Below are 26,681 nucleotides of genomic sequence, written 5' to 3'. Positions count from 1 at the left end.
GACGTGTATGATTTACCACAATACCGAATACATTCATGTTTGTCAGGTAATAGTGTCACTTTATGCGTGGTATTAAAAATATTTTTAAAAATGCATCACAGTAAGCAAGTATTCCATTCTGAACAACCCCTGAAAGCTCATTTTAAAGGGGAGTGGAGGAGAAGGGAACCTCCATCTGCAGAATAACCGAGGAAACCCCGCCTGAACGGAGCATCCCCGTCAGGTCCCGAGCAATAAAGTCCCGTTCTCGCATCGCTGACATTTACACCGTTTAAACCTCGACACACTAGCTCATTAATATCAGATTCAACAATAAAACATTTAAAACGCTTATGAGATGAAGGTCACACAGAAAGCGTCCCGTTTCGTTTATGTAACCAAACATTTACAGCCATCGGTTTACATCAAAATAAACCAGAAGCTAAACGATGATAGTGGATCCCTGTGCGAACTGCTTTCATTTAAAGCAACACACTGTCAAAGAAACAAACAAGTGGCCACAGACACCAAAGGGATGCCCACATGTGAGCCCTATATGCAGTAGACATAACCCACATCGGTCTATCCTGCAGTGGGCTATACATGCACAGATTATATGTAGGCAATAGCTTATACCTCATATCTTTTATATAACCTACTGTAGACACATCATGACCAAACACAGCTATAGAATCTACAAAGACAAAAATTCACTAAAAATTATTTGAGAACTATCACATAACAACAGCAATGTTGCATGTTATCCGGACCAATAAAGAAAATGCTCAGACATTCAAAAGAAAAACAAGTTAAAGGCTTCGTGTTAATACAGTTTGCACCAGCTCTTTACTTTTCAATCCCAAATACAAGCCTGCATCATCATCATCATACTAGCATCTGAAGAATGAAAACGCATCTCAAAAGATGAAAGTTCATGAGACAAGTTCGCATTTCAATCGCGTTTCGTTTGTCATCATACCTTGTATCCTAGTTAGCTGTGGTGTTCAGGGCAGGCGTGGCTGTGAAGCGCATGTTGCTGCTGTGCAATTCATTGAAAAACTGCTCCGGGTGTGCTGATGTGTGTGTGTCTCTCTCTCTTTCTGCGGTTTGACTGTTGTATTTTACTCTCTCGTGCGGTGGAAATACTCTCGAGCGCTCACTCCACAGCCTGGCGCGTCCTGGGTGGGGAGGGTGGTCGCGAACGCGCAGGCAACCTAACGCGAGAACGCGCATTGTTTCATCTTATTTTGACTGAAGTAAATGAAGAAAATACTGTTAGCTGACATGTATACTAGCAAAGTTTACTGATCTACTGAAATGTATTATAATCTAGCCATCTAGCTCAAGCACGTAGGCTACACATTTTTTGTGATGTCACCCTGTGCATATTTTATTAAATGTTAGCCAGGATATCTGTGGAATTAAACACTCCTGTCACAACAGAAAGCAAGTAAAGCAGGTGTATGTCTGTGGATGTTTTTCTTAAAAACATTATTTATATGAAATAAATAGTCACAAATAAATAATTTATATCAAATATTTTCTTTTGTGTTCAGCAGAAGACAGAAAAGACACACCGGTTTGCAACATAAGGGTGAGTAAATTATGACCGAAATTTTATTTCAGTGTCAACTATTCATTTAAGTTGCTCTGGTAAGAAAGTATCCAAGAACAATATTGTAACTGTAAAAACATGTATAACTATCGTGTAATCATTAAGCACAGACCCAAATGTTCATTTTAATTGCATTAATATCCTTGAAGCCTACAATAATATTACAGTAATATTCCAGACAGTTCCCATCAAATTCTGTTCAATTATTTGAAAGTTCAATAACGCCCTCTGCTGGCATGACCACAAAACAACAATTAAACATTGGCTACTTAAATATCTTATCTGTATTAAGACAAAAAAAAGAAAAGAAAAGAAAATCAAAGAAGAATGCTGTAATCAACATCACGTCAGGCATTTTAGAGAACAAATGGTTTCAATTGTGTTAAGATTAAGATTGTATTGTTCTTTGTGAATAAATTAGACTGATGGTTTTTGTGATAGGAGACTTAGTTGAAAATTGATAGTTCAGAATCAGATCAGATCAGAAATGTAATTCATGAGATTAAAAATTAAATTTTTAGGTGTCATTAAAAAATCAGAAATATTTTTTTTGAAATGTCGATTTTAATTCAGAAATATTATTCTTTATGAATAACTTTCCTTTTTACGTAAGTTTAACTTTTTGGGGAGATTATCACACACATCTAAAATGCTGAGTACCAGACATTAAACCATAAGGCCATGATCAAATCTTTATTCCATGTGATAATTTTTTTTTTATTATTATTTTTTTTTTATCATAGATGAAACATTGTTTAAGTTTTTCCAAGTTTAACTTTATAGGCCCGTTCACGGGTAGATAACGATAAAGATATAGTTCTAAAAATCGTTCTCAATATTAAAGAATAGCAGAGTCCACACCACATCTATAACGATAACGACACAGAGAAAACGATATCGTTGGAATCACTTTCAGAACGATTGTGTCTGCAGCTGATGAACGATAAAAACAGCGACAGCCAATCAGAATCCACCCTGCTTGCTTGAGCATTTAAAGCAGCAGACAAGCACGCGCTTAAAAAACAGAACTAAATAGTCTGCTAATGTGGACGCTATATAGCCTATTAGCGTTCTTGATGCGAACGGGCCTTTAGGGTCACAAGTGGTCACCTAAATGTTCATATAAAACTAGATTGAGTTAATGTGCTTAAATAAACAATAATTTACTAGTGCTAGTGCAGAGACTCAGGGCCTTTTCAAATAGGCTACCACACCTGCGGTCTTGCACTTGAGAGCACGTGTACGAGACTGCGACAGGAAGTACGTGTGCAATACAGTCCCATGTCCTCCTGATTCACACTAAACGCACACTATCTTGAACACTGCATCGGTTAAGCGTATCCCATCATGCATTAAAGGGATAGTTCACTTTAAAATTAAAATTCTGTCATCATTTACTCACCCTCAAGTTGTTTCAAACCTGTATTAATTTATTTCTTCTGCTGAACACAAAAAAAGATATTTTGAAGAATGTCAGTAACCAAACAGTAGTCTGTACCCATTGACTTCCATAGTAGGAAAAAAAAATACTATGGAAGTCAATGGGTACAGACTACTGTTTGGTTACTGACATTCTTCAAAATATCTTTCTTTGTGTTCAGCAGAAGAAATAAATGAATACAGGTTTAAAACAACTTGAGGGTGAGTAAATGATGACAGAATTTTAATTTTAAAGTGAACTATCCCTTTAAGGTCGGGAAATCTGGAAATCTGCCCCGAAGTCGCAAGATAGCGAGGAAAACATTTCACTGTCAGTTAAATTAATTAGATATTAAATGCAATTTGGTAGTAATACAATTTGTTAAGTGTCATTTTATTGGTGCAAAGATAAGTAGGCTATGTATTTTGTAGCCTACACCATTTGCAACTGCGTTTTATCACTCAAGCACCACAATTTTAAATTGTCTTCTGTTTGACCAGACATTTAGAAGTTTATTTTAAAATGCAAAGTGTTGCAAATCAAAATAAAGCTCTGTGAACACTTGAATTTTTGCAACACTATAAGTGTGTCCCATCGGGTAATCACAAGTTCTACACACACTTGCCGTCTTCTCCTTGCACACTTGGGCCATAGGCTATACAGGAAATAATGTCATGCAAGTAGACAAGTGCAAAGACCGCAAGTCTGGATATTTGAAAAGGCCTTCAGTAGGGATTCGATTGGATACTGCCAACTGTCCTTTTTCTTTCAGCCAATCAGATACGATGGACACGTTACGTAATTAATATTCAGCCAAGCCTCACCTTGGACAGTCGCTCTGTTTACCAATAATGGAACCAAATTAATTTCATACTGTTTCATCCCCCAGCCTATACACGCGAGGCTATAATACCGCTTTAGTCTCATGCAAAACTACGTTGACCGAAAAAAGCCCACACTGAAATGTGAAATGGTTTGCTCCATGTTGACATCCCCAGCAAAGTGAAAGTAAAAGTATTAGGAGCTGTTTTCTCTCAAAGCAACTGCGTCACGTTGCGTGCCATAGTAGAAAAAGTGAGTATTAAAGGTGAGTTATTACACAAGAGCTGTTTATATTTGGTATACATTTGTAAAATGGTGTAAACTTGTCAAATCGATCGCAAAAACTGCAGTTGGTCGAGATGACCTTTATGAGGTCGCGATCGTTTGATGTTAGCGCGGGTATATGTTTTTCTTACCTTTAAGTAAATCTATACGAACTACGATTTTTCTCTTATTGATGATATTAACTTTACTCAATCGCCTCCTCTTTGTTTAGTTTTTTTGTTTTTTGTTTTTTTTACTTCGATCGTATGTTGCTAACTCGACATATCCTATTTCCTTACCAAACTCGATGCTAATCAAATTAAATGTAGAACTTGTGAGATAAGAAAAACAATAATCCTTTAAAAATAAAAAATATTTCTTTTAGATAGAATATAAACCCCGCAATGAGTAAGTAAACAATCATTGTTTCTTCTTTTTAAAAAATAGTTTCGTTGTAAATAAGCTCGTGACAGTTCTTCTTCCTCTTCTATCTTCCTCTTCCTCGGTGTGACTGTTTCTCACACAGTTGGATCATACCAAGTAAAGCCTAGTTGCGGGGGGAGCAACTATTTTCTGCCCTTAAAATGAGGCATAACAGGAAATGGTAGAAACTACTATTAGTGCCTCTGTTCTTTCCATTCAGAGTCAGTAGAAGAGATCAGACTAATCAGATGCACGAGTGCAGAACCATGAGGACAGAATGAGTCATGTACAAAAATCCAAAGGTGGAGATTGTTCTCCAGGATGCAGGTACACTCAATAAAGACAACATGATATCGACCCTTTTTACATTGTTAATACACTCTTCTTGATTTTATTGTGAAAGACTACAGTGGACATCTTCAAAATAGAAAAGTTGCTTTGGCATTTTTCATCTGATTTCACCAAGACCTATTATTTGCTGTATTAACAGTTCAGTCCAGCAGAAGAGATCAGATTCTCCAGAGCCCAGCTGTGTGTCCATGAAGAGTGACTGGTCTATGGATCCTCCACCCCAAATTAAGAGTGGAGACACACAGCCCAATCTCAGGTGTTACTTTTAATTTCAGTATATACTAAAAAATAATGCAATGTTTAGATTTTTTTTTCCCCCAGGAAATTTGTATGGTGAATTGATGGTACTTTTAACTTGGTTTGATGTTCTTACATTGTATTGTTCAGGTTACAGCTTTCCTATGTTCAAATTTGATAATGCACTGTAAAAATAAATAAATAACAATAATCAGACTTCTCTTTTGTTAGTAACACTTTGTTGTAATGGTTGATTGAACTATCTAACATAGAAAGAGATCTGTTCTGTTTCAGTTTGGCTCAGCAGAAGAGATCAGATTCACCAGAATCCATGAAGAGTAACTGGTCTATGGATCCTCCACCCCAAATTAAGAGTGTAAACAGAAGCCAGAGTCTCAGGTACACAATTGCTTATGGTATTGCCATGACTGCTCATGGTCTCTCCCAGTCTTATACGGTTATGAAACAGTAATATGAATATATAAATGAATAAATTAAATAAATAGCTGCATTTGTTAATAATACTCAGTATAAACAGTCTTTTCATCAAGTAATCTATCTCATTAGCCTCACTGTATCAGTGGTTAATGGCTGCCAAGCTAAATAACATTTGGGTACATTAATATAAAATGGATACCGATGTGTGTTTACAGTATTGGTATTTCATCACCACTTGAAACTATCCTTTTTATATATTTCTAATTTAAAAAGTCACCTTTATTTATATAGCACTTGTGACAATCAGCGGCTGGAGTGCCCGCGTGAGCCTCTGGGGGGCACTCCTTCTCTATTCTTCATTCCTCATTATGTTTTACCCTGGACTGATTATGGTTAATTTTATGCACCTGTGTTTTGATTATCTTCTTTAGCGCACCTGTCTTAAGCCTGAGTGTCCCTTTGTACCATGGTTAAGTATTGTTTGTGTCTGGCTGCATTACCTAGCGTTTTCCGAGTTCCTTAGTGTTTCCTAGTTTCAAAGTTCCTGGACTCCCTGCCTGTATCTGGTTTTCCCGTTTGCCTTATCCCTGCATGGATTTGATGTTTGTTTGGACTGCTTACCTGGTTTTGACCCCTGCCTGTTTCCTTGTACCTGTCTCTTAATTCTCCTCTTAATAAAGCCTGCGTTTGGATCACCTCTGTCTGTTTCCACCGAGCAGTTCATGACAGCACTTTTTACAGTACAGATTGATTCAAAGCAGCTTTACAGAGATTACAGGAAAATAATGCAACAAAGTTGTTTAGGCTGTACAGCAGATCTAGAAGAAAATAGTGTCAAGCTTAAGTGTTAAGCGTAAGTTCAATGATGGTTAATTTCTGTTGTAAAAAATATATTAATTTGATTAATTTATCTATACAGCCGCTCTGGAGAAAACAGTGATGTCATCGTCCAGCTCCGTTTAGTTCTCATATAATGGTGTCGGTCACTGCAGGCAGATCAATAATATTGCTGAATATTAAGTGTAAAAACAGCAACTAAGCTGTTTACAGCATTATTCAGTTAGTAGCACAATTCACTTTCAAAGTATCTGATTATTCTGCTGTTCTACTTCATGCTGTTTAAGGCGAATCCTGCGACCCGGACAAGATGCAACAGAACCCGTCTGTAAAAAAAGAAAATATGACAAGTCTATGAATAAACCACAAGAATTTGATGAAAGCACATATTCTGGCATCAGGTAAAATACAGTATTTTGACAAATAACAAAAATCAGTATAAACAAAAGTAGGCGTTCTGCATTATATATAATATATTATATAGAAAACAAAATAGCCTTCTCTTTTTATAGCTCTATACATGTACCTCTTGTACTTATATTCTGTTGTATTGATTTTACAGCCATCACTCTAATCATGCTGAAGTCCTCAACACATTTAGATCAAGTCTGAGGAAGAGGTTTGAGAGTCTGTATGAGGGAATGGCACAGCAGGGAAACCCAACACTCCTGAATGAGATTTACACAGAGCTCTACATCACAGAGACTGAGAGTGGAGAGATCAGTAATGAACATGAGGTGAGACAGATTGAGACACAATCCAGGAGAGCAGCAACAGAGGACACACCGATCAAATGCAATGACATCTTTAGACCTTTACCTGGACAAGACAAACCCATCAGAACTGTGCTGACAAAGGGAGTCGCTGGCATTGGAAAAACAGTCTCTGTGCAGAAGTTCATCCTGGACTGGGCTGAAGAGAACGAGAATCAGGACGTCCAGTTCATATTTCCACTTCCTTTCAGAGAGATCAATCTGATGAAGGACAAAACACTCAGTCTTTCAGATCTTCTTCATCGCTTTTTCCCTGAAACTAAAGAAATGGAAATATCCAGTGACAAATATAAAGTGTTGTTCATCTTTGATGGTCTGGATGAGTGTCGTCTTCCCTTAAACTTTCACAACAATGAGATTCTACGGGATCAGACCAAAGAGACCTCAGTGGATGTGCTGTTGACGAACCTTATCGTGGGGAATCTGCTTCCCTCTGCTCTCATCTGGATCACCTCCAGACCAGCAGCAGCCGATCTCGTCCCCTCTGAGTGTGTCCATCGAGTGACAGAGGTACGAGGCTTCAATGATCCACAGAAGGAGGAATACTTCAGGAAGAGAATCAGTGATCACAGTCTGGCCGACAGGATCATCACACACCTGAAGTCATCGAGGAGCCTCTACATCATGTGCCACATCCCCGTGTTCTGCTGGATCTCAGCCACTGTTCTGGAGAAGATGTTGAGCGAAGCAGAGACTGGAGAGATTCCCAAGACTCTCACTCAGATGTACACACACTTCCTGATGGCACAGATTAGCATCAAAGACACAAAGTATACTGAGGAGGAGGACAAAGATAAAGAGATGATCTTCAAACTAGGGAAACTGGCATACGAGCAACTGGAAATGGGCAATGTGATCTTCTATGAGGAAGACCTGAGAGAGTGTGGCGTGGATGTGACAGAAGCATCAGTTTACTCAGGATTGTGCACTCAGATCTTCAGAGAGGAGTCTGGCTGGTATCAGGGGAAAGTCTTCTGCTTTGTTCATCTGAGCGTTCAGGAACATCTAGCGGCTATATATGTGCACCTCTCCTGTACAAACTTCAGCGTAAATTTGTTTGTCCCAAACACAAAACAGAGCTTGCGGTCTAAAGTTAAGGACAAGTTTCAACTCAATTCATCAGAAGAACATGTGTCATTATCTGCGCTCCATCAGAGAGCTGTGGATGAGGCTCTACAGAGTAAAAATGGACATCTGGACCTTTTCCTGCGGTTCCTTCTGGGTCTGTCAGTGGAGTCTCATCAGATTCTCCTTCAAAGACTAATGAAACAGACAAGCAGATCTGACAGCAATGAGGAAACAGTTCAGTACATCAAGAAGAAGATCAAGATCAAATGCTCTCCAGAGAAATCCATCAATCTGTTCCACTGTCTGAATGAACTGGGTGATCGTTCACTAGTGGAGGAAATACAGCAGTCTCTGAAATATGGAACATTATCTGAAGTTAAACTCTCCTGTTGTCAGTGGTCAGCTTTAGTCTTTGTCTTGTTGACATTAGAGGAAGTGATGGATGTGTTTGAGCTGAATAATTTTTTTGCAAAAAAAAAAATTACAGATAAAGTTCTTCGGAATCTGCTTCCTGTGATTAAAGAATCCAGATCAGCACGGTAAGTGACAGATGATCTTTTAAAACATTTTACCTCATGCTGGAGGATCTATGATTTTCTGTTAGTACTGACTAATGTTTTTAATGACTTGAGAGGTGAATAGTGATGCAACCTATAACTAGAGCCATCCTTCTAGTTTTGATACCATATTTTAATATTTGAGACCATAATCCTCTTAATATAATTATATTAAATACATAATTAAATAATTAGTTCACACATATGATATTTATAAATAAAATAATTCGATTTTAGACAGACAAGGAAAATGAAGGCCCTGGAACCACAGTGCAATGCTACAGGTTATCTGTCAACTGAACGTCCTTTACATTCGCAACAAGAGGCATTTTAAACTGTTTTTACTGTTACTGTGTTAAATTTGTTGTACTTAACCAGTTTTCAATCTTTCTACAGTTTGGATGACTGCAATATCACAGATAAAGGTTGTGTCACTCTGGCTTCCGCTCTGAGATCAAACCCCTCACAACTGAGAGATCTGGATCTGTCTGAGAATAAACTAGGAGATTCTGGTGTGAAGCGTCTATCTGATGGACTTAAGGATCCTCATTGTAAACTGCAGAAACTGAAGTAAGATCTTCTGTTTTTCGTGACTTTCATATACAATAAAAAAAAAAAACATCTGAAAAAGGTTTGTCACCTTGTTACACTTGTGGTCTTCCCGGGTCAAAATGACCGGCTTACAAAAATTGCTTATAAATCACTCATTATGCTATATTATCACCCAATATTGGATTCAATATTTTTGTCAACTTGTTCTCTTTCAATTAGGACTGGTTTTATATTTCTATTTGCATCTAATTAATTGTAGGCCTCATTTATCTGACTAAGCATCACATTTTTTTATTAAAGAAAGCATTATTTTTTAATATTTTTGGAAATATTAAATTACATATGAAGAAAATTGGCACTGTTGATCACACTAGTCTACTTTAATTTTTCACCAGGAAAAAAGTTTTGAAAAACTTTTATTTTGTACAAAATGGCGCAGAGTTACACTTTTGGTGTTCCAATGAGCCATTGAGGGCCATTGTTTCAATGGGCCATTGAAAGTGAAGGGAGAGACTGAAAATAAGAGAAAAAATTCGTTTTCAGGAGCATGTTCATTATGTTCAAGTACACATGTGCATGTGTGGTTGCAAACATCGAGCCCTTGGACGTGTGCATGTGTGAATGTATGCATACACACGCTACCCAAACACACACACACGTTAAAACACACAAACTGTTTTGAGTATTCTTTTTCTTTTTCACAGAGAAACTTGATCCTACCCTGAACTGCATCTAATATCCATTCATCCATCTGACATTCATCCACACACACACACACGCACACGCACACACACACGCACAAACTGGATATAGTCCGCAGTGACCCTGTTTCAAAAGAATCTTTCTTTCATGTTCTTTGTTTCATCACAGTTTTCAGACAAAATATTATGACATTTTGTTTTGGGACTAAAATGTACAAATATAGATATTATAGCTTAGACACATATAAATGCTTCAGAGTGTCTTGCTTGTCATTAGTTTTGTAGCAGCACAATGGCGAAGAAGCTCTCTGTGCATGATGTCCTTCATCAGATCATTGATCGAGACACGAGTGAGGAAGAGGCGATGCAGGATGAATCTTGCAGTGAAGGAGCATTAGAAGATGTATTAGAAGGGACCAGATGCCGGAGACCTTGAAACAACTGAAGATCAGCAGTCTTCTTATGATGAGGGCCCAGCTGATGGTTACATTCTGGTCGAAAGATGTAACTTTGTCCTGGTCTTCATCCCCACTTATGAGGCAAGGTAGTTTTTCTTCTGAGATCCATCCTGCATCGCCGCCGCCTCCTCACTAGTATCTTGATCAATGATCTGATGAAGAACATAACGCGCATACGTGTGTGTGTGTGTGTGTGTGTGTGTGTGCGTGCGTGCGTGCGTGCGTGCGTGCGTGCGTGCGTGCGTGCGTGCGTGCGTGCGTGCGTGTGTGTGGATGAATGTCAGATGGATGAATGGGTATTAGATGCAGTTCAGGGTAGGATCAAGTTTCTCTGTGAAAAAGAAAAAGAATACTCAAAACAGTGTGTGTGTGTTTGGGTAGCGTGTGTATGCATACATTCACACATGCACACGTCCAAGGGCTCGATGTTTGCAAGCACACATGTACATGTGTACTTGAACATAATGAACATGCTCCTGAAAACTAAATTTTTCTCTTATTTTCAGTCTCTCCTATTCACTTTCAATAGCCCATTGAAACAATTAAATGGCCAATAAATAAAATTAATAAATTAATAAATGGCCCTCAATGGCTCATTGGAACACCACAAGTGTAACTCTGCGCCATTTTGTACAAAATAACGTTTTTTCAAAACAAACTTTATAGTGAAAAATTAAAGTAGACTAGTGTGATCAACATTGCCAATTTTCTTCATATTTTATTTAATATTTCCAAAATTATTAATAAACATAAAAAAATAATGCTTTTTTTTTACAAAAGAAATGAGATGCCTACTCTCAGATAAATGAGGCCTACGATTAATCGGATGCAAATAGAAATATAAAACCAGTCCTAACTGAAAGAGAACAAGTTGACAAAAAGATTGAGTGATTTATAAGCAATTTTTTATAGGCCGGTCATTTTGACCTGGGAAGAACACAGGTGTTACAGGGTTTTGAACACCACATGAGGGTTAAAAAACTCACATAAACATGGCCAAATAAATCACATTTACATACACAGTGGCACATAACTAACTAACCCAATGATATTTACAGACAGATATTTGTTAAAATACAGTAAAAGTAAAAACTACAAAAAGAGTTAAATTTTTCTTCTGGCAGTCTGTACCATTGTGGTGTCACAGATGAAGGTTGTGCTGCTCTGGCTTCAGCTCTGAGATCAAACCCTGAACACCTGAGAGAACTGAATTTCACTGAAAATAAGATTGGAGATTTGGGGCTAAAGCTCCTTTCTGAAGTACTGAAAGATTCTCGCTGTGTACTAGAGAGAATGAGGTAAGATCATTATCGAACATTCATTTATATTAAATGTCATTAATAAACCGCATCAAAGTAAAACATTTTACAGCATAATTTGTCACTTCATGAAGTCTAAAAAAACAACAACAAAAACAAGGATCTTTAGATAAATATATTAGTATTTATTAATAGCTAAAGGCACTTTTGCATAAAGAACAATTTACATCTTGATTACATTTAGTAATTTAAGACGCCTTTGTCCAAAGCGTTAGAAATAATTATAATATTATTATAATTATTTATTATATTATAATAATGGTTAGAAATAATTCACAATAAAAATACTCTGCTGTCACGTTTTGGTTTGGTCATTGTCATGTTTCTGTGTCTTGTCATGTGATTCCCTGTTTGTCATGTGATCCTGCCATGTGTCTTGTCATTGGTTAATTGTCTGATCATTGTTCACAGGTGTGTCTTGTCTTGTAATTAGTCTGTGTTTTTAGCCCTCATGTTTGCCATGTGTCTTTGTCCAGTATTGTTTCCTGTAGTCCACTGTTGTGTAAGTCTATGTTAACGTTTATGTCATGCCATGCCTCGGCTCGCCATATGTTTAATCTTGTTTGGTTTAAATAAACAGCACTTGGGTTCTCAATAAGCTTGCCTTCAGTGGAATCCCTTTACAGATGCTCATATTTCTTAAGTTCTTCACTGATGTTGTTTCCTTAGTAAACAAAACGTTTACTAATTTAAAAATATATATATTTAAGAACCGTTCGTTGTGGTGGAAATTACACAGCTGTGTCACAGTCATAATTTACACTACCATTCATTAAATTGATCAGAAGTGAATGTAAATAAATGTATAATGTCACAAATTTATATTTCAAATAAATGGTGTTCTTTTGAACTTTCTATTCATAAAAGAATCCTGGAAGAAATGTATCACAGTTTCCACAAAAATATGAAGCAGCAAAACTGTTTTCAACATTGATAATAATAAGAAATCTTTCTTGAGAAGCAAATCAGCATATCATAATGATTTCTGAAGGATCATGTGACATTGAAGACTGGAGTAATGATGCTGAAAAGTCAGCTTTTATCACAGGAAACATCTTAACATATAATACAATAAAAAAAGTTAATTTATATTTGAAAATAATTGTACACAATATTTGACTCTTTTTAATAAAATAAATGCAGCCTTGTTGAGAATAATACCCTCAGTTTCACAGACCAGGCTTAAGCCTAGTCCCATACTAAAATGCATGTTTGAGCTGTTTGATTGGTCAGTGCCATTGTTTAGAGACACAAGTAATTTTTTAAGGCACGGTTAAAAAATAAGCTACTTAAAGGGATTGTTCGGAGTAAAAACAACCAAGGGTCAGTTTAATCTTCTTATTAAACTGTCTGTACACTTACAAAGTTCTCAATGCTTCGGTTTGCATGTAGGGACCCTCATTATACTACCGTGTTAGTGTGAGGATATTTTGAGCCTTGTTTGTGGTATTAACTAGCAATTTACTTTTACTTATTCTATGCCCCATATACTAGAGTTATAAGCTAATCTGTTTTTAGAGATAAAACTCTTTACATTCGATTATCATGAAAACGCATCCCAGAGAACGATCGACTCGGTAACCATGTGTTAATTACTTTCAGCCAGAATTGTCCTTTAAGTCTATAGTTTCAGAGAGTGAAAAATGTCTGTTCTCTGCAGGTTGTGTCAGTGTGGCGTCACAGATGAAGGTTGTGCTGCTCTGGCTTCAGCTCTGAGATCAAACCCTGAACACCTGAGAGAACTGGATCTTTCTCAGAATAAAATTGGAGACTCAGGAGTGATTGCTCTCTCTGCTGTACTGGAGGATCCTCACTGCAGATTAGAGAAACTGAAGTATAATGATCTGATTGTCATGATATTCACTGGTGTTTATAATTAAGTTGTTGCTAAACAGTGTGTTTGTTCAATGCAGGTTGATGAATTGTGGCATCACAGAGGAAGGTTTTGCTGCTCTGACTTCAACTCTGAGATCAAACCCTGAACACCTGAGAGATCTGGATCTGTCTCTTAATAAACTAAATCCACGAGTCAGAGTCTCTACTCTACAGTATATACTGGAAAAACTGATTAATCTGCTGTGAGTCAGATCAATGTTTTTTTAAAGACACTATATATAGAAGTAAAAACCTCTTGTTATTAGCTACACCGGTGGCTGTTAATTGAACTGCAGCCAGAAACTCATTGCTTGTGCTCTTGCTCTTGAACACACTCCATAGAGATGCAAACGAGCCTCAGCCAAAACAATGACTGAAAGTGATTCACCGATGATGACAGATGTGGTTAATTAAAATTACACTGTTAAGATAATTTCCTTGGGATTTTCACATAAAAAACAACCTCGGAAGTCAGGGAAGGTCTTGTTTTCCTTCTCATTTCGCTAGAAGCTGTTCACACATTGGCAAAAAAATAAAAAAAGCTACATGAAAATTTTACTCTTAAAGGCACACCGCGGACTTTGTGACCTAAAGATTTGAAGCATATGAGTTATTTTAAATGATTCCTCAGGCCAATATACAGCGCTTGACACTATCAATGCTCCGAGCGGGGCTGCCCTCTTGAAATACCGCCTATGTAAGTTTGGAGAAGACGCACCATCTTTGGCCAGGTCATGTGACCTGGAGAATGCCTGGAGAACGAATCACTTTACGACCGTCACGTGACCACAAGCTCTGATATGCTCAAGGAGCTAACGCTTTTGCTACTATTTTTCCGCCTGCTCGACTTTTGGCCATGGCTGAGGCAAGGAAAAAGTTTAAAACTGCTTCTGAGGAGGCAAAAAAGAGAAAACGCGAGATGGATCGTGGATGTCTTCTTGACTTTTGCGACAGTGCTGTGGCGCTTGTGGCCTCTAGGGGCGCTCGACGTGAAAGTTACAGGTCTAGCGCCCCTAGTGGCCAAAAGTTCTGCGGTGTGCCTTTAAGTACAAAATGTAATTTTCCTTTGTTTGAGCAAAGCAATAAACAGACTTCATATGTAAATAAAATATGCTTTAGCTGAGTATAAGTTTTTGTACTATAAATTGCATTAATATTAATTAAATCCTGCTTATTTTGATGAGACTGGCCTGTAAGAATATCAATATTGTATTTTTAAACAGATTTTAGTTTGTTGTCTACTGGTATGTGATGTGACAGCAGTAATGTCTCATACTAATATGTGTCTGTCTGTGTGTTTTATTGTAGGACTCTCACTATTTAGACGTCAGTTCAGTTTCCTCAGGATCAGCTGATGGTGGAAAAGGAGCAGAGACTGAAAACACAGAGTTGCCGCTGCAATCACACTGTGATTTGTGATTTAAAGTCCCCTGGAGTCGATAATCTTATCCCTTAAAAATTTTTTTTTTATAATGAAAATAACAAGTGTTTTTTCCTGTTAAAATATATATTTTTTCAAATAAATGAAATGTAACTCTACACCCTCGTTTCCTTTAGTACATGTGGAAGCTTGTATATGCTAATTAGTTTCCACCTCTATTCAATCACACCAGCTCAGAGTACCTGATCCACTCTGTCAACTTTACTGTAGTAAACGCTGCACAATGGCAAGTGGAAATAGTGGTATATTTCAGCCATATATGTTTGAACCAGAAACTGATTCAGAAGAAGAACAGGAACAGCGAATTATACAGCGGAGCCAAGAAAATAGGGACAAATGTGAACTGATCATTCTCAGATCCCAAAAATGAAGTACATGTAATTAGATTATATTAGCTACTAGTCATGAGCCTATCATTGAGACCCCCTCAGCATTTGATCACTGGATTTACAGAAATCATTTCACTTTTAAGAAGTTTTTTCAACATTGCAACAAATAATAAAATGTATTGGTTCTCTGATGTTGGTTAATGGTCACATGACTTGCAGGTAAATAAATAATTTTATTTTTAGTAAGAGTTCAGAGGGGGTGCTAAGAAATTTTGTATCAATAACTTTAATACTCCACATATATTTTATTTATTTAATTTTCCATTTTACCTTAAACCTATACATTTACAAGGTCACATTTTAAAGTGTGCATTATTAAACACTATCAATTTTGATGAAAACTTTTATTATTAGGCTGCTCTTTGAATCAATAATGGTTTATTGAAATCTGCCGGCTGACAGTTCAATAGACATATATCCATTATTTTGTTATATAAATGCAACTGTATACGTGTTTAAGTACTGTAGGTTTCTGGACTGTATTGACTGGTTCTGACTTAATTGGGATCATCACAGGGCATCGGTGAGAATGCACAAGTCAAGCCATCTGACATAGACTCAATGCGGTGCATTAACGGGTGTACTGTACAGTATGTGATATAAGGTGTGGTTTTTTCAAAGTTATGCACATTCATCTATGGCTTGAAGCCCTCCACTGCTTCCAAGCGGAACATAATAACTTTTACGATAAAAGTCTTTATCAAGGACAGTTATAGCCTATAATGCAAACGACCACTTAGCAAGAAACGTTTGCATTTTCGACATTCGAACGAAAAAGAGTGTGCTGTGCACATTTAAAATAAAATATTATTTGCAAATAGTTTAAATTGATTACTTAGACCTAGAATGTATTTTACAATTCGTATTTATTTATTCCAAATACCTTTTAATCTTTTAATTATTTAAAACAAAAATGTTATATGCACAACACAAAGACAAAGTTTTACCGTGTTCACTTCTTCCGCCATGATGATTAACATTAACTTTTGTCCGTATACTCTGTTCTTTTGCCTTCTTAACTTTAACTTCTTACCGTGTCTTCCCCATTGTTAGTTTACATGAACTCCGCCCACTTCCGGCATGAGTCCTCAGACTGTTGTTGTGAGTGACGTATATGGTTCTGCGGTTCTGCAGTTGGTTAGTATTGGAGAAAACAGTAGCAAATTAAGCCAACTAATATGATTCAAATTATTTTGATTTATCTATATTTAAAAATGGCAATGTAATGAAAATACAGGAATCGGCATTGGCAAGGATAAAAAATAAAGGAATCCTATCGGCCTCATTCTGTAAAAAGTGGTATTAGTGCATCTGCATCTCAATAGTGTTTACGCAGAATTTTTATTTTATTTTAAATAGTGGCAATGTGGTAAAAATGGCATTGTACATGGTTGGAGTGGAGATATACAGAAGTATATTGAAAACTGTCATGATGCTTAAGCAGTGCTGTGTTAAAAAAGGACGTTTGTAAATCCTGTTAAAATGATCACACACTTCATGTTTATGGTCACGATCCAAACAGTAAAAGTGACACTGAAGCAGTGTCAAATGCATGCAGCACTAACAATATTTTGAATTATGTCATTATCCAAAAAGCTTTTGTAAAACAGTAAAATTTACATCTGTAAAAAAAAAAAATCTATATATATAAAAATAAAATGAAATTCATGTTTTGTGTTTCTATTTTAAAAAGGAGAAGGACAACAGGAACATTTGCATGCTATTGGATATAGAGAAAGAACAAAACTAGAAACAAACAAATTAAAGATCAAACCGATCAAATTAAACTCACAGGCAAGATGTCGAGGAGAAGAGGAAGCATAGGAGCATTACCTCCTGAAAGTAAGTAATGAGTAATTCATGCAATAATTTCATCCATCTATACATCTATTTATCCATCTATACATAACATATTTGTCATATGTCGTGCAGTGTCTGGAGGAGGACAAAGAAAGGAGAATGAGGGGAAGTGGTGGGTATCAACAGCAGTAGGAGGACTAGGAGCAGCAGCAGTAACAGCATTCATAGCAGCAAGAGTAGCAGGACCGGCAGCAGCAGCAGGAATCGGACTTTTAGTAATATTAGGAGGAAGGGCTAGTCAGTATTTAAATATAAGAGAACCCTCAAAAAAAGATTTTATGTTTTATTTTTTATCAGTCAATGAAAATTATCCAAGGAAAAAATCTTGAATATTTAATTTGATAGCAAAATGTAACTGTAGTTTGTTGTTATGGGAAGAAAGTCAAAGACTTTAATAAATAAATAAACAAATACAAAAATGAAAGTATGAGCCAGCAGCCCCTCGTGGACGACTGCTGGCTACAGAAACAAAACACAACATAAACTCAGGCCTGTTCCTCTCTCGAACTTCACTGTCGTCGCTCCTCCTTTTATGCTTCTGCTCCTCCGTGGTACTGATCCACTTGTCCAACACGAATGTTGCATGCAACGAATGTTGCATTTTTTCGAATGAAGCGCCGCTGAAAGCTTTGAGGGCGTGTCGTCGCTTGACGTCACGTCGCGACGCCTCCCCACATGTGTACATGGGCGTTCCTCTAGTTTTATGGGCGTGGTCTTGACGCCCCCCTGTTAGGTTTTTTCACTTGGTAATTTTTTGAATGTATTGGCAATGTTTGAATTCTCTTGATTGTAATTTGTGTTGTTATTGCTTTGTGTAACTTTATGTTGTGAATATTTTAAAGAGGACCCCAGGAAGATTAGCTGCCATTAAACGGGCCGCTATGGGGATTCTAATAAAACAATAAATGTCAAGTGTTTTGATCTGCACGGGTCCCTCACTTGAAAAGGGATTCCTTACTCCTGAATTGAACACTGGGTTCCACTCACAAGAATGAGACGTGTGTTCACTTTTCTTAATTTATTGTAGAATCTCAGTAGTCAGTAGGTGAAAAACCTTTAAAACCACACAGAAACCAGTGTAAATATTTACAACAATGCACAATAATTAAACCACCACAAATCTCACACTGTACATACTACATACACAGGTTTAAGTTGGTAAGCATCAACTCAATACTATTTCTTTTTACTAATACCATTTTACACCAAATCAAATAAGTTTAAAAGAAGTAGCTTTTAATCACCAGACTTGCATTTTCATTAGAAGGAGATTTAACGAGGTTTACCATAAATATTCTAACTAATTAATTACACATTAAGAATGAATTTGACAGAATCAAAAATGAGCAAATTGACTATGAATTACTTCATAATAGACTCTTAAAATGACTGTTAACAATACTACACGCTTAGCTCAGCAATTTAAATACAAATACAAATTCACAAATACCGAATCTATAACAACTATAAATAACTTAAGTGCATAACATGCATATTTACATAAAGCCACCCAACGCAGTTAGTGCTTAGCGCACCGCAGACATTTCCTCTTACCGGCAGTCTCTTCAGAAATCAACATGATCCCGTGCAGTTTAAATAAAAGTCTTTGACCCAACGTTCCACTGCGTCCACGCTGCTCACAGTACACAATGAAATGAGCGGTGCAAGCACCATTTCAAAGCCCAAGGTGCATGCCACGCTGATTGAGACCAGCTTCACCTGGCATTCATTCCCGCGTAACGAGGGGCGTGACAGCGGGTGTTTGCCGCAACACCTCCCACTCGAGCATTCCGTTTAACCACGGAAAGGTCGCCGAACTTCAAGGCAAACCTGATCAGATGGTCTGCTCCTCAACAGAAAGGAGAACAACGAGGCGTCTGATGTCTCTCCGCAGCACAGTGCTATTGGAGCTCCCCTTCTTGTCACGGGAAGGCATTAAGCTCAGGTCCACAGCCTTTGGACATTGGACTGGAACACAGTGGCCCGGAGTGACTAGGACGTCGACATCCCTTACAACACCCTTGGAGTCTGGAGCAACAGCGACAACTCTGCCGAGCCTGAACTGACCCCGCAGTGCGTTCTGATCACAAAGCCAGACAACGTCTCCTACAGCCACGTTCCTCTCTGTAGTATGCCACTTGTTTCTGATGAAGAGATTTGGTCCGGCAAGCTGGCACCAGGCTCTCCAGAAGCTGTTGACTTGGACCTGGATTTCTCGAAGACGCTTGTATGGGTAGTTGGTAAAACTGAAGGTCTTAAAGTCTCCTTCTTGAGACGCACGCCCAAGAAGAAGTGCATTTGGCGTCACATACTGGATGCGGTCCTCCCGACTCTGGATCCTTGCGTCGATCGGGCGCTCATTAGCCAAGTTCGCCGCCAACTGAAGCACTGTGAGGAACTCGCTGAATGTAAGGCCAACTGACTTCCCCAGACTTTGAAGGGCTCTCTTCACAATCCGCACTGCAGCTTCAGCAGCTCCATTACGGTGTGGCGAATCGGCAGGGAGCACCTTCCAAACCCAGCATGTACCACTTTTTACTGCATACTCTTCCAGGCTTTCTGTCTCTTGGTCTTGCAGGAAGGCATACAGCTCATCCAACACGGGCCTTGCGCCAATAAAGTTGGTCCCAGGATCTGACCAAACTTTAAGGGGATGCCCCCTGATAGCGGCAAATCTCTGGTAGGCCATCAAGAAGCTTTCTGTAGATATACTGTTGGCCAGCTCCACATGTATGGCCCTGCTTGCCATACAGCAGAATAGGACCCCCCAGACCTTCATGGACACCCTCCTTTTAACATCGTCTCTCACAAGGTATGGTCCAAACAGATCAACGCCAGTGAACTGGAACGGTGCAGCAGGCCTTGATCTTTCCACAGGTAGGTCACCCATCACTTGCCCACATAGTCGAGCTCTTGCTTTCCTGCAGATAATGCACTGGTTGACAACTTTCTGAGCGAGTCTTCTCCCTCGCACAATCCAAACCTTGCGCCGCATCCTCAACAGGGTTCCAGCAACCCCTTCATGCCCCTCCTGATGACTCTCACGCGCCACCAAAGTGCCAAGCCAGGTATCAAAAGGCATCAATGGCACAGCCGTGTGATCCTTTCTGAAGTACTGAACTCTACCCCCACACACCAGCAGCCCACTAGCTCCATCTCTGTATACAACAAGACGGTTCAATGTGGTGCTGTTAAAGGTTACCCCCTCTTGAGCCGCAAGGCAGAGATCTCGGAAAGCATCCTCTCTCTCTATCACTGTGATGACCCCGTTTGACTGGACTGCCTCCCACTTTGATCTTCCGTCGGCCTTGACCCGAAGAAGCTTCTTTGCCGCTCTCCAGACTAGTGCTACTACCTTCGTAAGCTGTCTTAGGTTGCTGAACCGCTCGACATCGATAAGTATAGTAACCGCAGTGCCTGCTGGTGGTCTATGCAGGTCTGTTGGAGTTTGACTCTGGTCCTGCTTCGGCTCCTGCTTTGTGCCGGCCCGGGTAAGTGTAGCAACAAATGCTTTCTTCTGGATTCTTAGTATGTTCTCTCTGGCTGCAACAGCAACATCCTTAGCAGACTTCACCGGCCACTCACTCTCTGGGAGGCTTAAAAACTTGGGGCCCATCTGCCACTCAGAGCCTTCTTCCAAAGCCTTGGGGCTAGCCCCTCTTGAGATGATGTCTGCTATATTAAGTGGCCCGGGGATCCACCACCAGTCCTGGACATTTGTGCTCCCTTGAATCTCCCCAATTCTGTTGGCAAAGAACGTCTGATAGCCATAGCTCTCCCGTTGAACTGCTCCCAGGACCGTTTGGCTGTCGACCAGGTGATACCACTTCTCCACACGGATCCGGCTGTGCCTCTGGAAATACTTTTTCAGCCGGGCCGCATAGACAGCTCCACAGACCTCTGCTTTAACAGCATCTCCCTTCTGGTCCAGTGGTGTCAGCTTGGCCTTGGATTCAACTAGCCTTATGGTAATGTCTTGTCTACAACGCCAACGCAGATATAATACAGCTCCATAAGAATGCTCACTGCCGTCAGAGAATGTGACGCCACAAGGTTCGCCACTTGGGTCAGGAGGTGTCAGGGGCCTAGTAAACCTTAACTGGCTCAGGTTAGCATAATCTTCCAAGAGGCAGATAGCATCTTGCCGAAGTCCCTCGGACAAAGCGGTGTCCCAGGTATTTTCAGTTGGACTGTACTTTACTCTCGCTTCCTGAAATGCCCTCCTCACAAGAATGGCTCCCCTCTGCTTAACAGGAGTCACGAGACCGAGGGGATCATATAACCCAGAGACTTGACTCAATAGCTCTCTTCGGGTGAGCGGGTTGGGTGCCTGCTCTCTTACTTCCTCCCTCGGCAGATCTTTACCCAGCCTCATCTTCTTTTTCTTCTTAGAAAAGTTCACGGCCACCATCAAGTGGAGCTTGTCCTCCTCAGGGATATAGCCAAGGCCAAGTGCTTTATTTTCTTCCTCAGTAAGTTGATTTGGGAGGATCATAGTCGTAGGTACTCTCTTTTCTTGGCCCTTGGGTTCTTTCCTCCCACTTTGGCCAGAATAGACCCACGGCTTCATATGAAACCCACCGGCCTCAAGGATTTGCTCAACGTTAGATGTCATTTGTCTAAGTAGGCCCTGATCATTATGGGAGGTGAGAACATCATCCACGTATGTGTCTTCCTCCAGTATCCTACGCTCTTCCTTGAGGTGGCTAAACTTATGCAGATTTGCAGTCTCTCGCATAGCAACCTGAGCAATGCAACCAGCTGGTTTATCCCCGATATTTACTCTTGTGATTGCATATTCATCAATGTCGTCACCCTCAAAGTCTCTCCAGAGAAAGCGATGAAGATGCACCTCCCGGTCTTCGAGCCAAACTGAATTATACATCTTCTTGATGTCACCGAGTGCAGCGAAAACACCTTCTCTGAAGCGCAGGAGGACCGCCCGGATGTTGTTGAGGACATCTGGACCCTTGATGAGGAGGTCATTTAAACTCTGGCCCCTGAACTTTTGGCTACTATTCCAAACAAGGCGGACTGGAGTAGTAACAGAGTGGGGATTTGGTGCAATCAAATGGCTAATATACCACACTGGCCCAGTCCAGCCCTCCAACACATCTATTGACAGCTTGATTGCGGCTTTCCTTTGAACCATCTCATGGACTTGCGTTCCATAGGCCACCTTCCATTCCGGTTCCTTGGCTAATTGTCTCTCAGTTCTTAGAAACGTCGCCTCAACAGCCCTCCTATTATTTGGTAAAGAGGCTGGATCCTCTGTCCAAGGGTACTTAGTGTGCCAGTGAGGCCCTTCACAGTGATGATCTCCAGCTACATAAGTCAGCCCACTTTTCACCTGCTCCAGTTCCCGCTCCTCTGAGAGAGTCATCTCCTTTCCCCCAGGCTGGCACTTTCCGCAACGGCAGCCACCACACTGAGGCTCACAGGCAGCACCGATGCTGTCCCATCTCCACCATTCCAGGAAGTCCCGACAGACAGCTGATGTGGAAGCCCGGATGGCTTGGGGCATATCAGTTTGGGTTTTGCAGGTGAGCTCTGTGTACCTCGCTGCTGCCGCCCGCATAGAGCGTGCGAAATGCGTCCTGGATGCATGGGCTGTGACAGTAACTTTTTCCAGAAGGTCCGGGTGCGAACCTGCCACCGTCTTGCCTAGAGGACCATCCCACAGGACAAGGTCCCCAATGGAGCGTACTTTCTGAGGTACAAGTTGGCCTTCCTTGTGACTGATGAGGAGCTTGATTTGTGAAGGTCTAACCAACTCTTGGAGGTGGACTTCAGGAAAGATTTTCTGCAGTTTCTTAGGTGACACATGACGATGGACCTCCGCAATACTATCAAGCCCATAGCACACAAGCTGATGAGATCTTAAGGTGCCTTTTGGTGTATTGACCCGGATCTTCAGGAGGTATCTTTTCGTTTTCACCGTGACTTGCATCCCTCCGACTCCATGAACAATCAACGTCACGTCTTCACTCCTCAGGTTTAACTCATCCGCTGCATCATGAGTGATGTAGTTAGTGTCCGATGCCAGATCTATCAATGTCCCGATTTTCTGCCCGGCATTTGCAGTGACCTCAAGGATCATCATTATGACAGGAAACTCTTGAAGACCACTCTCTGCCAACAAACCACACTCTGTTCCTGCCGAGTTGAGTGTCCTTGATACTGAATTGCAGAAGACATCTCGGCATTGTTGGGCTAACTCTGGGGGAAGCTTGATCAGGAAATCTTCCTGGGCATCGGTACCCTTTCTGCTTCCTCCTCTTTCTGGACTAGACTTTGGCCTCCTCTGGGATGGGCCCTTATTTCCAGACCTGGGGCACAGGTAGTAATGATGACCTGGCCCTTTGTCTTTACAGCCCTCACCTCTGCACAGGTAAGTGGTCTTACACTCCTCCCCATTAGTGTGGACCTCAAGACATCTTCCACAGGCCCCAATCCTACTCGCTGCATCTTTCCTTTCTGTAGGGTTCAAAGTTTTAAACTTCTTGCAATAATACAACTTCCTTCTATGGCCGCTCTCTCCACAGACGACGCAGCCCATTTGGGGACCCATGGACTTGGTGGCCTTCGTCCGGGCATGTTTTGGTGGGATCTTTAGCTCCCTCCTGTTGGGCTCATCATCCCTTAATTGCTCCAGTTGCTCATAAATCTCCTCCTGGCTTCTCAAAAATGTGAGGAGCTTGTCAAACCGATTTTTAGGTCCAGCCTCGTCCTTTCTTTCTGCTGCATAAACCAGCCACTCCTTTTTCAAGACCTCTGGCAGCTTACTCTCCAGCGACTTCGTGACAAGGGGATTTTTTAGAGCGTCCGTATCTCCCAGCTCGCTCAGATCGTGTAAAGCCTTCTCGACCATCTGTATTAAATCCACAATTTTTCTGGGCTGATGGCTTTTTACCGGAAGTAACGACTGTAACTCCTCAATGATCTCCAGAGCTATTCTTGTTTTATTTCCGAAACGGTTTTCTAGAATCTGGAAGATCTCTTCTGCTGTCCCATAGTCTGAGAGGCGAAAATCTGCAACCACTTTCTCCTCAAGACTGTCCAGCAGCTGAAACTTCCTGACCTCTTTGGAACCGGTAGGCTCTCCTTGCCTCTGGAGTGCCTCCCAATCCTTTCTCCAGCGGTGGAAGTTCCGCTTGTTTCCATCAAATTTTGGGAGCGCCGTCGGTCTCAATTTGATGCTAGCCACTTGGGGACAGTGGGTTGTGACAGGTTGCCTCTCTTGTTCGATCTTTGCCTGCATTAGGGCAGCCTTCCCTGATATCAATCTAGGCACACTGATCTCCAGCTCCCTCAGCCGACACTGCAAATCCTTCTGCTCTTCGGGTGGGGCCCACCGGATCCACTGGCAGCTAGCTTCTTTTGCAGCTTTAACTTGTCCTTCCAGGTGTCCAAGCATAAAGTCGTACACGTCTAGCTTTACTCCAGGCTGGACAGCTGAAATTCGCTCACATTCCTCTTCAGCCACTTCTAATGCCAGGGAAAGTTGAGGGTTGCCAAACTTTTCCCAAAGGGCTTTGTAAATAATACCCTCCATCTCCTCCAGCTTCTGTTCACACTCTTTTGTTGTCTTTCTGATGTCTGCCCTTTGCTCCTCTGCTACAGTGGACTCTTCCTCTCCAACCCCCGCCTCAATGTAGGCAGCTTCCAACTCATCGTTTACTTCAATTACTTTGACTGACTCTAGTGTCAACTTACTCAGAGCCTCCCTGAGTTCATCCGCCGACATACTCTTACATGATCTAACAGTAGAGTTAGCCAGCCGAGAAAACAGTCTTTTAGCGGTCGTTCTCTCCGTTTTCAATTCCTGCAGAGTTCTTGATTCCGCCATGATTTCGTTGGGGCCTGGAGCGTGCGTTGCGTCGGGGCCTGGAGCGTGCGTTGCGTCGGGGCCTGGAGCGTGCGTTGCGTCGGGGCCTGGAGCGTGCGTTGCGTCGGGGCCTGGAGCGTGCGTTGCGTCGGGGCCTGGAGCGTGCGTTGCGTCGGGGCCTGGAGCGTGCGTTGCGTCGGGGCCTGGAGCGTGCGTTGCGTCGGGGCCTGGAGCGTGCGTTGCGTCGGGGCCTGGAGCGTGCGTTGCGTCGGGGCCTGGAGCGTGCGTTGTGTCGGGGCCTGGAGCGTGCGTTGCGTTTGGGGCCTGGAGCGTCGACGCGGTTTTTCACTGTCAAGTGTTTTGATCTGCACGGGTCCCTCACTTGAAAAGGGATTCCTTACTCCTGAATTGAACACTGGGTTCCACTCACAAGAATGAGACGTGTGTTCACTTTTCTTAATTTATTGTAGAATCTCAGTAGTCAGTAGGTGAAAAACCTTTAAAACCACACAGAAACCAGTGTAAATATTTACAACAATGCACAATAATTAAACCACCACAAATCTCACACTGTACATACTACATACACAGGTTTAAGTTGGTAAGCATCAACTCAATACTATTTCTTTTTACTAATACCATTTTACACCAAATCAAATAAGTTTAAAAGAAGTAGCTTTTAATCACCAGACTTGCATTTTCATTAGAAGGAGATTTAACGAGGTTTACCATAAATATTCTAACTAATTAATTACACATTAAGAATGAATTTGACAGAATCAAAAATGAGCAAATTGACTATGAATTACTTCATAATAGACTCTTAAAATGACTGTTAACAATACTACACGCTTAGCTCAGCAATTTAAATACAAATACAAATTCACAAATACCGAATCTATAACAACTATAAATAACTTAAGTGCATAACATGCATATTTACATAAAGCCACCCAACGCAGTTAGTGCTTAGCGCACCGCAGACATTTCCTCTTACCGGCAGTCTCTTCAGAAATCAACATGATCCCGTGCAGTTTAAATAAAAGTCTTTGACCCAACGTTCCACTGCGTCCACGCTGCTCACAGTACACAATGAAATGAGCGGTGCAAGCACCATTTCAAAGCCCAAGGTGCATGCCACGCTGATTGAGACCAGCTTCACCTGGCATTCATTCCCGCGTAACGAGGGGCGTGACAGCGGGTGTTTGCCGCAACAATAAACGTCTAAAAAAGTAAATGCTGGTAGCCTGTTTGTAGTTTTATTACAAAAATACAAAGTATATACACTTTAATACTCTGCATTATTTATCAAACACAATGCATATGCCTACTGTGTCAGACTCTATTAGTATAGGGGTATGGGTATAGCTGTAAGAGAGAGAGAGTTTCACAATTGAACCAAGTTATCTGGAGCAGGGGAAGAAAAGTCTGTGTGGCAAGTCATATATAAGATTTATATACTGTCTTTCTCCTG

The 26,681-nt window shown here is 40.6% G+C and overlaps 2 protein-coding genes across 3 annotated transcripts in view; one reads left to right on the top strand and one right to left on the bottom strand.

The window, feature by feature from the left end:
• The window catches only part of slc8a2b (solute carrier family 8 member 2b), a 112,762-nt gene extending 111,666 nt beyond the window's left edge, over nt 1-1,096 (bottom strand). Inside the window, exon 1 of the mRNA XM_079609992.1 lies at nt 959-1,096. The gene's annotated coding sequence lies outside the window, so the exon portion shown is untranslated. The remainder of the gene's footprint in view (nt 1-958) is intronic.
• Nucleotides 1,097-3,359: 2,263 nt separating this feature from the next.
• On the top strand, nt 3,360-17,195 carry LOC306996947 (NLR family CARD domain-containing protein 3-like). Of its 2 annotated transcripts, none has more exons than XM_079609907.1 (11): nt 3,360-4,101; nt 4,744-4,850; nt 5,014-5,130; nt 5,406-5,510; nt 6,674-6,787; nt 6,949-8,766; nt 9,181-9,354; nt 11,620-11,793; nt 13,475-13,648; nt 13,728-13,892; nt 14,998-17,195. In XM_079609907.1, exons 2-11 carry the CDS (start codon nt 4,801-4,803, stop codon nt 15,011-15,013), a joined length of 2,907 nt encoding a protein of 968 aa, XP_079466033.1. In that variant the 5' UTR covers nt 3,360-4,101; nt 4,744-4,800; the 3' UTR covers nt 15,014-17,195. The 2 variants fall into 2 exon arrangements, with proteins under 2 accessions (XP_079466033.1, XP_079466034.1); XM_079609908.1 differs by having other exon boundaries at nt 3,360-4,088; nt 14,998-15,138.
• The last annotated feature ends 9,486 nt before the right edge of the window (nt 17,196-26,681 follow it).

This window comes from Phoxinus phoxinus (assembly GCF_949152265.1).
Source record: "Phoxinus phoxinus genome assembly, chromosome: 4".
Taxonomy (NCBI): domain Eukaryota; kingdom Metazoa; phylum Chordata; class Actinopteri; order Cypriniformes; family Leuciscidae; genus Phoxinus; species Phoxinus phoxinus.
Note: the sequence above shows the minus strand (reverse complement) of the source record. Positions and strands in the feature narration are given on the sequence as shown.